The sequence below is a fragment of the Phyllobates terribilis genome, unplaced genomic scaffold, assembly GCF_046119375.1.
Source record: "Phyllobates terribilis strain yellow unplaced genomic scaffold, ASM4611937v1 Scaffold_5__5_contigs__length_657084704, whole genome shotgun sequence".
Classification (NCBI taxonomy): Eukaryota; Metazoa; Chordata; class Amphibia; order Anura; family Dendrobatidae; genus Phyllobates; species Phyllobates terribilis.
This window is the reverse complement of record NW_027362765.1, coordinates 601,477,306-601,491,489: the sequence shown is the minus strand read 5'-3', so window position 1 is coordinate 601,491,489 and position 14,184 is coordinate 601,477,306. Positions and strand designations below refer to the sequence as shown.

Genomic DNA, 14,184 nt, shown 5'->3' with positions numbered 1-14,184 from the left:
CCCCTTCACTAGGGGTGCCCAAACTTTTACATGCCACTGTACATCAGTGACATTTTTATGAAATCTTATTGAGTATTTATTCTGAGACACCTAGTCAATGCAGCAGAAGCTTGAATCCCTGCTCTTCCCTGAAACTTTGGCTGCTTCATTTGGAGGGTTTACCTTCTCCAATAAACAATCAGCATAAATAAATTACTGAATACAAAGTAATACAAGCACAATAAATGCTTTTCTTGGTCTGTCCTGTATCGTCACCAGAGAGGACAGTGAGGCAGTGGTCATGGGAGAATCATTCCCTGCCTTTATCATCTACCGTTATTTTTGTTTCCTTCTTTCTCCTTATCTTTTATTCACATACCTTTAACCATACAAGGTCTCTTACTGGCCTTGTTACAGGCATACTGTTTTACTTGTCACATTGTATATATTTGTATTTTTCCTTGTTGGACTGATGTGCTACCCTTTTAGTTCTTACTTTAATACCTTCTATTGTTCTTTATTTCCCCCCTTTGTTTTGTCGGTTACCTCCTATGTCACCTTCTACCTTGAATGTACAGCAGCGAAACAGTAGTGCTTCAAATGAAAGCTTAGACTACCAAGAATAAAGCAAAGGTGAGGAGCACAGAAATGCAGTCATGCGACCAACATGTACACCAAAATGTATTGAGTACCTGTCTGGCTTGGTAGTACTCTCTCAGTAGGTGGTCCCTCTGTATGATGGCCTCAGTCCTTTCCTTCCTTGCCACATCCCGTTCTTCCTTCACAGTCTCAATGTCTTTACAGGCTTGGTCCAAATTCTTTTGCGCTTCTGCTTTGTCCTTCACCTCATGGCAGTACTTCTCTAACAGCTCATTCCTTTCAAAAATGGCCCTATCCCGTTCCACAAGGGCAGAGTTTAGCTCCTGTGCCACAGAAGATAAAGCAAGTAAAGATTTTATTCTCGTTATTTCTACCACCACACACTATTACATTTCAGTAGTAGTTTTAGTGTTCGATAGAAATCAAGTCCAAAGTTGGTGCTTTTCCTCCCCTTTATTTTTGTAGATTTGGGCTGATGTAGGTGTAAAACTGTGCAGTGTGCTGAAAACAATCTGCAATCAGCTGATCTTTCTCTTCAGTCAAAGCAAACTTCTAACAAACCGGTTGGAAAAGAGAACTGCAGCATCACACAGCCTTCTTGCATTCTTCCTATGTTATTGAAGACAGGCATTTGTAAATCTTAAAGGGAACTTGTTGTGTCCTAAAACGCTATTAACCTGACGATATGGGGTTAATCTGCAGGTTAATAGCATTCTAAAGCCGTGGGGCCGCGCACTGAAAGGCCGGCTACTGGGAGGAAATTAACTTTATTCCTCCCAGCAGCCTTCCGGCTTTCATCATAGAGGCGCAGCCAGCGTGGCAGCAGTCGACATTCAGTACATATTGAGTGGCAGCTGCAACCACACCCAACACTGACTGACAGCCGGCTCACCAGTGCATCAGTACTGGCTTTCAGTGCGGCAGCGGGTCAGCTTTAGAACGCTAATAATCTGCAAATTAACCCTATAGCATTTTGGGACATGACCGGCTCCCTTTAACCCCTTAGTGACGGAGCTAATTTTGACCTTAATGACCAGGCCAAATTTTTGAAATCTGACCAGTGTAACTTTATGAGGTAATAACTCTGGAACGCTTCAACCTTCAACAGATCCCACTGATTTTGAGATTGCTTTTACATGACATATTGTACTTCATGTTAGTGGTAAATTTTGGTCGATATGATTTGCGTATATTTATGAAAATATCAAAAATTTGACAAAAAAATGAACATTTGCAATTTTCAAACTTTAAATTCTTATACCCTTAAATCAGGTAGTTATACCACACAAAATAATTAGTAAATAACATTTTCCATGCCTACTTTAAATCAGCATCATTTTTTAAACATTATTTTTTTTGTTAGGATACTTAGAGGGGTTAAAAGCTTAGCAGCAACTTCTCATTTTCTCAACAAATTTACAAAACCTGTTTCTTTAGGAACCTATTCAGATTTAAATGGACTTTGAGGCGCCTATGTATTGTAAACTCCCAAAAAGTGAGGCCATTTTAACCCCTTTACAACCCAAGCCTGTTTGCACATTAATGACCAGGTCAAATTTTACAATTCTGACCACTGTCACTTTATGAGGTAATTACTCTGGAACGCTTCAATGGATCCCAGTGATTCTGAGATTGTTATTTCATGACATATTGTACTTCATGATTGTGGTAACATTTCTTCGATATCACTTGCGTTTACTTGTGAAAAAAACAGAAATTTGGTGAAAATTTAAAAAATTTAGCAATTTTCAAAATTTGAATTTTTATGCCCTTAAATCAGAGAGATACAGTACAGACCAAAAGTTTGGACACACCTTCTCATTTAAAGATTTTTCTGTATTTTCATGACTATGAAAATTGTACATTCACACTGAAGGCATCAAAACTATGAATTAACACATGTGGAATTATATACTTAACAAAAAAGTGTGAAACAACTGAAAATATGTCTTATATTCTAGGTTCTTCAAAGTAGCCACCTTTTGCTTTGATGACTGCTTTGCACACTCTTGGCATTCTCTTGATGAGCTTCAAGAGGTAGTCACCGGAAATGGTCTTCCAACAATCTTGAAGGAGATCCCAGAGATGCTTAGCACTTGTTGGCCCTTTTGCCTTCACTCTGCGGTCCAGCTCACCCCAAACCATCTCGATTGGGTTCAGGTCTGGTGACTGTGGAGGCCAGGTCATCTGGCGTAGCACCCCATCACTCTCCTTCTTGGTCAAATAGCCCTTACACAGCTTGGAGGTGTGTTTGGGGTCATTGTCCTGTTGAAAAATAAATGATGGTCCAACTAAACGCAAACCGGATGGAATAGCATGCCGCTGCAAGATGCTGTGGTAGCCATGCTGGTTCAGTATGCTTTCAATTTTGAATAAATCCCCCACAGTGTCACCAGCAAAGCACCCCCACACCATCACACCTCCTCCTCCATGCTTCACGGTGGGAACCAGGCATGTAGAGTCCATCCGTTCACCTTTTCTGCGTCGCACAAAGACACGATGGTTGGAACCAAAGATCTCAAATTTGGACTCATCAGACCAAAGCACAGATTTCCACTGGTCTAATGTCTATTCCTTGTGTTCTTTAGCCCAAACAAGTCTCTTCTGCTTGTTGTCTGTCCTTAGCAGTGGTTTCCTAGCAGCTATTTTACCATGAAGGCCTGCTGCACAAAGTCTCCTCTTAACAGTTGTTGTAGCGATGTGTCTGCTGCTAGAACCCAGTGTGGCATTGACCTGGTCTCTAATCTGAGCTGCTGTTAACCTGCGATTTCTGAGGCTGGTGACTCGGATAAACTTATCCTCAGAAGCAGAGGTGACTCTTGGTCTTCCTTTGCTGGGGCGGTCCTCATGGAAGCCAGTTTCTTTGTATCGCTTGATGGTTTTTGCAACTGCACTTGGGGACACTTTCAAAGTTTGCCCAATTTTTCGGACTGACTGACCTTCATTTCTTAAAGTAATGATGGCCACTCGTTTTTCTTGACATAATACAAATTCTAACATTCTATTCAGTAGGACTATCAGCTGTGTATCCATCTGACTTCTGCACAGCACAACTGATGGTCCCAACCCCATTTATAAGGCAAGAAATCCCACTTATTAAATCTGACAGGGCACACCTGTGAAGTGAAAACCATTTCCGGTGACTACCTCTTGAAGAGCATCAAGAGAATGCCAAGAGTGTGCAAAGCAGTCATCAAAGCCAAAGGTGGCTACTTTGAAGAACCTAGAATATAAGACATATTTTCAGTTGTTTCACACTTTTTTGTTAAGTATATAATTCCACATGTGTTCGGGCGGATCCCTCTCTCAAGGTGTGCTGTCATGGGTTCAGGAAAAAACGGCTACAGGTAAGTAACCTTGGTGTTTTGGTGTTACCCCTTGCAAAAGAAAAAAAATGTAGGACTAAAGCTAGATTTTAGAGGTAAAATTTAAATTTTTTTTCATTCCACTTTGCATTAATTCCTGTGTAGAAACTGAAGTGTTAAAAAATTTCCCGACAACAGTTTTGAAGTATTTGAGGGTTGCGTTTTTTAACCCCTTTAAAGCCCATGACGTACTAATACACGTCTGTGCCCTTGGACTTAAGAACCTGACCCTTATTAGTACGTCATGGCGATCGCGCTCACACACAGGTTGTGCGGGCGCGATCGCAGCCGGGTGTCAGCTGATTGTCACAGCTGACACCCGGTACTATGTGCAGGGAGCTGTCCTGCACAGCTCCCAGCACACTAACCCCTGCAATGCTGCGATCGAAGTCGATCTTCATAGTCATGAAAATACAGAAAAATCTTTAAATGAGAAGGTGTGTCCATACTTTTGGTCAGTACTATATATATATATAAAGTGAAAGTGCTCACCAGGGTGTGAAAAAGAGACGGGGGGGGGGGGGGGGGGGGGGGGGGGACTACAGGTGCTGTCATGGGTTCAGGAAAAAATGGCTACCGGTAAATAATCTTGGTGTTTTCCCCTCACCCTTGACAGCACGTCTTGAGAAAATTTTGTAGAACATGAACACCCTAGTTAGGGACCACCGCCTGAAGTACCCTTCTCCCAAAGGTAAGGTCAGAGGAGGATAGATCCAAACGATAGTGCTTGTAGAAGGTGGATGGTGCAGACCAAGTAGCAGCTTTACATATCTGGTGAATTGAGACGTCTGCTCTCTCTGCCCAGGAGGTCGCTACAGCTCTGGTGGAATGAGCTTTAATACCATCCGGTGCCAGAACACCTGTAGATATGCAAGCTAGACAAATGGCCTCCCTAAGCCACCTAGAAATAGTTCCCTTTGACACCCCGTGACCCTTTCCTACTCCCCTGAAAGACCAGAAACAAGGAGTTGTCCTTCCTCCACTGACTAGTCATGTCTATGTACTGTAGTAAAGCCCTTCTAACATCTGGATTGTGAAATCTAACCTCCCCGGGATTTTTTGGGTTACTGCAGAATGAGGGAAGCACAATCTCTTGATTACAGTGGAATCTGGAAACTACTTTCCGAAGGTATGCTGGATCTGTACGTAGGACGACCCGGTCATCATGAATTTGGGTGTATGGGGGATCAACAGAAGGGGCCTGCAGGTCACTCACCCTACGGGCCGATGTTAGGGCCACTCGGAGAATGGTTTTGAGGGTGAGGAACTTTGGAGAGATAACCTGCAGGGTTTCAAATGGGTCGCCAGAGAGTGCGTTTAAAAACCAAATTCAGGTCCCAGGGAGGAACTGTGAGAGCCCGAACTGGCTTAGCTCTGGAACAGGATTTAATGAATCTAGACACCCACATGTTCCCCGTCAGGTTGCAATTATAGAGCGCCCCTAGGGCGGACACTTGAACTTTAAGTGTTCCCGTAGCTAACCCCAGGTCACGTCCCTTCTGTAAAAACTCTAGGACATCTTTAATTGGAGGTTTATCCGACAACGGGGAGTCTATAAAAACCAGGAATTCTCCCCCGATTCTGCTATAAATCTTAGTTGTTATGGGCTTCCTACTACCGAATAGGGTGGAAACTAGGCCTGGTGAAAACCCCCTATTGCTCAGTAACAACCTCTCAAATTCCAAGCCGCTAGATGGAAACCTTTGGCTTGTGCATGGAACATCGGCCCCCGGATGAGAAGGCCCGGCCTGTCTGGCAGGACCCAGGGATCCGAGACCGACATTAGGCGAAGCAGGGAGAACCAGGGTCTTTTAGGCCAAAAGGGGGCTATCAGAATTATCCTTGCCCCCTCCTTCCAAATTTTTATCACAACTGCCAGGATCATTAGTATTGCGAAAAAGCGTAGGCCTTCCTGAACTTCCAGGGTATCTGGAGAGCGTCTACAGCATAGGGATTCTCTGTTGGATCTAGTGAACAGAATCTCTCCACCTTCCTGCTCGCCCTGGTGGCGATCAAATCTATGTCCAGTGACCCCCATAGTTGGATAATCTGTTGTAAGACTATCGGGTTTAGAGCCCACTCTCCTTGTCTTAAAGTGTGGCGAGTCGCGAACTGAGGAAATCTGCCCTTGAATTTTTTACCCCTGGATGTAAAGAGCACTGAGGGATGGGAGATGCTGTTCTGCTAGTTGCAGGATTCTGTTTGCCACTACCATAAGGGAGAGTGATCTTGTTCCTCCCTGGTGATTTATATAAGCTACTGTTGTCCGATTGTCGAACCTGATCTGGACATGGCGACCCTGTATGTGGGTAAGGAAGCCTATCAGGGATTTCTCCACTGCCAAAAGCTCTTTTAGGTTCGATGATGTCCCTATTTCGTGACGTAGCCAGAGCCCCTGAACCGAGAGATCTGCTAGATGACCCCCCCAGCCGGAGCCACTTCCATCTGTTGTAATTGTATGGTCGACTGGTCTGGACCACTGCAAGCCTAAGGTCAGATTCTCCCTGTTTGTCCACCATGAGAGGGAGTCTACTGTCTCCAAGGAAAGAGATAGTCTTTTTTCTAAATGTCCGTTGAAGGATTTTTGTGCTGACAGGACCTCCCACGGAAGAAGCCTCATATGACCTTGGGCCCATTTGACTGCCGGGAGACAGGAAGTCATGGAGCCCAGTAAGGACACTGCTCCTCTCAGAGACATCACTGGAGACTTTATGGCCCTTGAGACCAAGCTTATTATTTTGCAAACCTTGTCTTCCGGGAGGAAGAAGGATTGGAGTTGGGAATTTAGGGTCAAGCCGAGAAAGATCTGAGTCCTTGAGGGGGATAGTTTTGATTTTTGAATATTTATCAACAGTCCTAGCTGATGTAAGGCTGTCCTGACCTCTAAAAGTTGAGAGGAACAGTGGTCCTCCGATTTCCCTATTACCAGAAAGTCATCCAAGTAGGGAACAATCACCACGTTTTTGATTCGGAGAAAAGCCGTCACCTCCACTATAACCTTTGTAAACAATCTCGGTGCTATCGAGAGTCCAAAAGGTAGGGCAGTAAATTGGAAATGCCTCAATTCCCCTTGGATGAATAGGGCTACCCTTAGGTACTTCTGGATGGATTGGGACGTGATAATAGGCGTCTTTTAGGTCGATAACTGCCATGAAACAATTGTGGTGTAGGAATTTTAGTGCCGAGTTTACTGATTCCATCTTGAAAGTCTGGTTCTCTATCAGCTGATTTAGACTTTTGAGGTTGATAATGGTCAAATGTTTTTTTTTATCACAAATAGGGGGGAATAAAATCCCCTTCCCCATTGTGAATTTGGAACTTCGTGAAGGGCCTGCTTGTTGACTAAATCTAGCATCTCCGACTCTAGGGTTATCTGCTCCTCCCTGGACTTCCTCCTGGAAGTGATCATGAAGGTTCGGTGAGGGACTTGACTGAAGAGTATCTTTAGGCCATTCTTTATGATACCCAATACCCAGGGATTTGAAGTAATGGCTTCACAAGCTGGGATAAAATGGGAAAGCCTTCCCCCGGCCTCTAGCCCTGCGTCATTGGGGAGATTTTTTGGTACTGGAGGATGGCCCCCCAAACATGTAACCAGAGTCTTTTTTAGATCTGGGCTCCCATCTTTTCCTTTATCCCGGAGGGCGACCCCGGTTAAATCTTTTCCTCCGAAAATAGGACCTTTTTGTGTCCCCCGTGAACCCTGGGAGACCTCTCTTGCTGTCGCCAGACTTCTCCAAAAGCTCGTCCAGTTTTTGGCCAAACAAGAGTTTACCATCACAAGGAAGGGAACATAGTTTATGTTTAGACTGCAGGTCTCCTGGGCAACCCTTGAGCCACAGGGCTCGTCTGGCAGCATTAGATAAGTGAGCAGACCTGGCAGCGAGTTTAACCGAATCCGCTGAGGAGTCGGCAAGGAAAGCGGATGCTGCTTGTAGTAAAGGTAGATTGGAGAGGATTTTTACCTCTGGATATCTTTTTATCCTTGAGCTGGTCTTCTAATTTTTGAAGCCACACCATGAGTGACCTAGCGACACAAGTGCCAGCTACTGCTGGTTTTAAGCCCCCTGCCGCCGCTTCCCAGGTGTGACGCAGGAAGGAATCTGCCTTGTTATCTAGAGCATCCTTTAGACTGCCCAAATATTCTAGGGGTAGGGACGATTTTTTTGGATGATCGGGCAACAGACCCGTCAACTTTAGGAATTTTATCCCAGGACCCAGAGACACTATCCTCGAAGGGGTACCTTCTTTTAGAGGATGAGGGCAACACTCCCGATTTCTCAGTCTTCCTCCATTCCCGGTCTATAAGGATCTGAATTTTAGGATTCACTGGAAAGGAGTCTCTTTTTCCTCCAGGCCTGCGAACATAATGTTTTCCAGGGACCTCGCTGCCTTCTCCTCCCTCAACCCCATGGTAGATCTGACCGCTCTGACCAACTTATCAGTACCCTCAATAGGGAAACAGGGCCTACCACTGATGAAGAGGAGGATGATGAATCACTGAGGCACAGATCCTCTGACTGGGAGGATGAATCATGGTCGGAGGAGATATCCTTATGGGATCTCTTTTTCCCCTTAAGTAAGCCTTTCAGGGAATCTTGAACCTCTGTACGGATTACGGACCTCAAATTAGAAGCAAAATCCGGGGTGCTCTCCGCTATGGTTTGGTTAATACAGCTAGCACAAAGCTGTTTCTGCCAATCTATGGAAAGGGGGACTTGGCATAAGGCGCAAACCCTGTGCTTCTGTTTGGCGCTACTCTTCTTAGGTTCCTAAGGAATGAAGCACATAATAACTTTCCTTTACTATTAAGTGACATTCATGAATATCACTCACCCCTGAAGTCACAAAAGGGTACCGGATTTGGAGGCTTTGGCGGGACATAAGATGAATCCCTTCTTGATGGCCTTGAAGCGTCCGACACCTTACTTCTCTGGCTGCCGCTACGGTTGCTGGAGCGGCTATCTGTGTGAGACGCGTCCGACTGCTTCTTCCGCTGGCGTTGTTGAGATGGAGGGGTCAGCTGCTGCTGCTCCTGGCTGTCCTGGTCTGCCATAGCCGCTATACCACAAGCATGAGTATAGGCAGCGTTTGACCAGGACAACCCCTCCACCTTAAATAGGGCACATCCGGAACCTCCTCCGGTTCTGGTGTCCTCCCCCCTCCTGACGCCCGCCGGCCAAGGTTTGAAAAGCCGGCCGGCAAGCGCTTACAGGGCACCGCCATGTTAGATCCGGGTGCCGCCCTCCGACGTTATCGGGCACGCCTCTCCCAGCGTGCACCGCGCCGTGACGTCAGGCACGTCACACCCGGAAGACGCCGCTCCCGGCGTGCGGCCAGCCAGGAGCCTGCGGCAGGGAGGACAGCGCAGTAGTCTGCGGGGAGCCGGAGCCCTCCTCACCGCCTGCGCACGCTCGGACACGGCTCCTGGTAACCGTGGACGGCACTTCTGGAAGCTGGAACCTGGTGTGCAGGCTGGTGTCCGCTCTTCCACACCGGAACAGGCTCAGGTAAGTATGGACATCTTCTTCAGACCGGTTCCCATCAAGGATAGGAAACCAACGGAAGCGAGGGAGAGGTACCGCCCTTTTATTTCAGACGGTTTCCTGTCCTTGGTGGGGCAGATCCCTCTCTCAAGGTGTGCTGTCATGGGTGAGGGGAAAAAATGGACCTCATAGTTTGTTACCTACTTTCTTACGATTGCGGCGATGCCCTACATGTAGTCAAAAAGTTCTGTTTGGACAGGCGACAGAGCTCGGAGCGGAGGGAGCAATATTTCAATTTTGAAACACGAAATTTGGCTGAAAGAGATGGCGGGCACCATGTCGCATTTGCAGGGCCCCAAAGGTGCCTAAACAGCAGAAACACCCCACAACTGACCCATTTTGGAAACTGCACCTATCAAGGATTTTATGCAAGTGTATAGTGAGCATTTTGAACCCAAAAGGTACTACACAGAATTTGATAACATTAGGTCGTCATATTGAATATGTCATCATTAGTGTTGAGAGCAAGTGCTCACAACTCGAGTTTGTATCAGGTGCTCGGGTATGCACCGAGTATCGTCACATTGTCATAATTTTTTATTTTTTAACTTTTGAAAAAAAAAAAAAACAACCCTAACCCCAAGCCTAAACCTAAGCCCAACCTTAACCCTAAGCACAACCCTAAACCCAACCTTACCCCTAAGCCTAACCCTAACCGCCAAGAATGAAAGAAAGAAAAATTGTACAATAAAAAAAACATTTAATCTGACTAAGGGGATGACACAGGAGGGAATGATTTACTAATTACAGGCTTATGATCAGTTTTTCAGGAAGAGGAGGTGGAGGGCCAAGGAACGGAGTAAGAGGGACAGTGGGATGGCAGGCTTGGGGACATCATTTTTCTCTCCTCAGACATGTAAATCATGTCAGAAGAGAGAAAAATAATTAATAGCTTTATTTTTTTTATTTTTTTTTTACTTGATCGCCGTTATTCATTGATTAACTGTGATCACGTAATCGGGGACCGGAAAATCCGGCCCTGATCGTGTTCTCCAAGGTCTCAACTACCCCAAGAAGCTGAGTGAGACTCCAGAGATTTTCGGACTCTGGGGGATAGCAATACCCTTATTCCCAATCGCAGTCTTAAAACAGCAATGAAGGAATAAGTTCCCTTAGCAGTCACCGTTTTAATGTGTATCGGTGATCATTAAGGGGTTAAGAGACTATAAGCAGGCAAACTATGGGATGCTCAGGAACAATTATTTATCTCAGTGATTCACGCAATTTATTTTCACATATGTACATGCACTAACGACTATTTTGTCCTACCCAATAATGGATAGTTAATCACCGCAGTAATAAACATCCCGTATGGTCCCTATAATACACAGCATCATTTGGAATACATGCAGAAATACCTGTCTGAGAGCTTCCATCTCTTCACTTGCAACTCTCTTCTCACTTGATGTATTTTTCAGCCTTCCTTGTGCTAGTTCAAGTTCAGTTTGCATTTTGTCCATCTCTTTAATGACTTGGTCTCGCTCGCTCATAATTAAACGATATTCATTAAATACAGAATCTCTCTCTTCCTTGTATTTTTCAGCATCCTTGACAGCTTTAAGCTGCATGGTCTTGAAACGTGTGGCCTCTGCCTGTAGCCGCTCAATCTCCCTTTGAAGCTCTTTGTTCTGTAATGTGGCTTTATTCAGTTCCTGCTGGATAGAATCGTACCTGTGTAGATTATAAAACATATGTCAATAGTACGTAATTAACCCCTTGATGGCGGCCTATTTTTGACTTTAGAATGCAGCTTCATTTTTCAAATCTGGCATGTGTCACTTTACATAATAATAACTTAGGAATGTCTTTACATATTAAGGGACTGAGATTGTTTTTTTCATGACACATTGTACTCTACAATAAAAATATATTTAGATCAATATGTTTTGAATTTACTGTATAAAAAAAAAAAAAAGACAAACTTACAAAAAAAATTATTAGTAAAGTAAATAGAAAATATGCACTTTTCAAAATTTGAATGGGTCTGTCTTTAAACCAGATAGTCATACCACATATAAAAGTAACATTTCCCATATGTCTACTTTATTTTGCCATAGTTTTTAATATGTCCACTTATTTTTCTGGGTCATTACATGGCTTTTAAGTTCAGCAGCAATTTTTTCACATTTTCATATTGTCAGAAACCTATTTTTTCGGGGCCAATTCAGTTCCCATGTTCCCACACAAAATCATGGAATTGAAAAAGTGCATCTCTTAACGTATTTAAAATTATTTCACATGAATCATCACAAACTGGAATGAAAAAATTAAAGATTCCTTTTTCTTTTCCATTAAAATATTGTTTTAGCCCTAAAGTTTTTCATTTCACAAGGAGTGATAGAATCACACCATGACTTGCTACCCAATTGCTCCTGAGTACCGCAATACCTTATAAGCAGTTGCACACGACAACACCAGACCACATATTGCTTGTGCTACTGTGAGCAGCCTGCTTGGTCTAATTGTCCTACCATAGATGACGTTAAATAGGTATCATGGCACTCCTGGACTAGGTGCACAAGTAGGGTCCAAAACCAACGGTATATAATATAGAGAATTGGCACTCACAAATAGGCTTATTTTATCTTTAATAGTGATAGCAGTAAAAAAGGTTGAGTAATATAACGTAAACATTTCGGTCACAAATGACCTTCATCAGTATACTCCGGCTGCACATGTAAAGGAGGGAGGAGAAATAGGAGGACTAAGTGCCCAAAAGGGAAATCTTCCCAGTCCGGAAACAGAAGAATATAAAGGCTCTAGTGAACGTGGTATCCACGGTTTGTTCTTATGTGCCAGTGTACTATGGGGACCGGATATATAAGGAAGAAGGCGAACTAAAGAACTTAAATCATGAGCTTTAGGTCCACTTGGTTTTAATGATAGGAAGGAACTGAGTGTATTGTCTTTCTAGGTTACCTGCTTTTTGTGAGTGTTATGCTTAATTATCCTCTATTGTTCATATTTCATTTATTTGTTGTATATGTTTTTGATATGTATGTCTTAGGCTAGATTCACACACCCATACGTCACAGTTCAAGCACGAAGCGGCCGTGGGTGACAGGACTAGAATTTGGCAGCCTTATAAATGCCTATGAAGCTGCTGAGTTTGGATCAGGAGATCCGCGGTCGCTCCAAACATTACAGTCCGTACTTGGACTGTGACAAACAGATGAGTAAATGTAGCCTGATACCATCCACTTTATTTTATGTAGATAAATCGTAAGGTCAAAGTTTGCACCGGACGATGTGTCAGATTATGATGCGAAACAGTCTTCATGCTGATCGTTAGATAACAACAACCTGCTTCCAAGTTCTTTTAGGCTACGTTCCAATAATGAGTAATTGGTGAGTTTCTGATTTTGCACATTTTCTGCAGCATTGCTGCACCTATTCGGTAAATTAGGTTACCTATTTTTTTTTTTTTATTGCGTGTTTGAGTGCATTTTTTACATGCATTTTCAACGCTGCGGTTTTTGTCTTTTTGGTATGTCATTTTTTAACCCCTTAATAACATCTGACGTACTAATACGCGTCTGTGCCCTGGGACTTAAGAGCCAGACCCGTATTAGTACGTCATCGCGATCGCGCGCGCACACAGGCTGTGCGGGCGCGATCGCCGCCGGGTGTCAGCTGATTGTCACAGCTGACACCCGGTACTATGTGCAGGGAGCGGTCCTGCACCGCTCCCAGCACATTAGCCCCCGCGATGCTGCGATCGAAGTCGATCGCGGCATTGCGGGGGCAAGGGGAGGTGATCGGCGATACTCACCTCCTCTTCCGGCTTCCAGCGCAGTCTGCAAAGGCTTCCCGGGTGTTGCCATGACGACCCGATGTAGTCATGACAACATCCGGGTCACCAGAGAGCAGGAAGATTGCTTGGACATGCGCAGTGCATCTCCAAGCAATCTTCACACTGTGCACTTCTGACAGCCTTCATGGCATAGGGATGGTGCTCCATTCCTGTGCCATGCAGGCGATCAGAAAAAAAAAAGTGAAAGTACCAGAGTGGGACAAAGTAATAAAGTGTATAAACTGTGTGAAAGTGGAAAAAAAAAAAAAAAAAAAAAAGTGCAAAAATATTATAAAAAAATAATACACCAAAAATAAAAATATAATGTACCCATCAATAAATATTATTATAAAAAAAAATTAAAAAAAACAATAAAAGTACACATATTTGGTATCGCCGCGTCCGGAACAACCTGACCTATAAAACTGTCCCACTAGTTAACCCCTTCAGTGAACACGGTAAAAAAAAAAAAAAAAAAAAACGAAGCAAAAAACAATGCTTTATCACCATACCGCCAAACAAAAAGTGGAATAACACGCGATCAAAAAGACACATATAAATAACAATGATACCGCTGAAAACGTCATCTCGTCCCGCAAAAAAAAAGCCGCCATACAGCTCCATCAGCCGAAAAATAAAAAAGTTATAGCTCTCAGAATAAAGCGATACTAAAAAATATTTTTTTCTATAAAATAGCTTTTATTGTGTATAAGCGCCAAAACATAGAAAAATGATACAAATGTGGTACCGCTGTAAACGTACTGACCCGAAGAATAAAGCTACCTCATCAATTTTACCACACGCGGAACAGAATATATAAAAAAAAAAAAACCAATTCCTGAATTGTTGGTTTTTGTTTATTCTGCCTCCCAAAAATCGGAATAGAAAGCGATCAAAAAAT

At 43.8% G+C, this 14,184-nt stretch overlaps 1 protein-coding gene across 4 annotated transcripts in view; it reads right to left on the bottom strand.

Moving 5' to 3' along the window:
* DLG5 (discs large MAGUK scaffold protein 5) overlaps positions 1 to 14,184 on the bottom strand; it is a 291,149-nt gene that overhangs the window by 175,796 nt on the left and 101,169 nt on the right. For all 4 annotated transcript variants that reach the window (XM_073686034.1, XM_073686036.1, XM_073686037.1 and 1 more), the window contains 2 exons: positions 10,849 to 11,161; positions 672 to 902 (listed from right to left, as the gene is read on the bottom strand). In XM_073686034.1, coding sequence (XP_073542135.1) covers positions 672 to 902; positions 10,849 to 11,161 — 544 coding nt within the window. The remainder of the gene's footprint in view (positions 1 to 671; positions 903 to 10,848; positions 11,162 to 14,184) is intronic.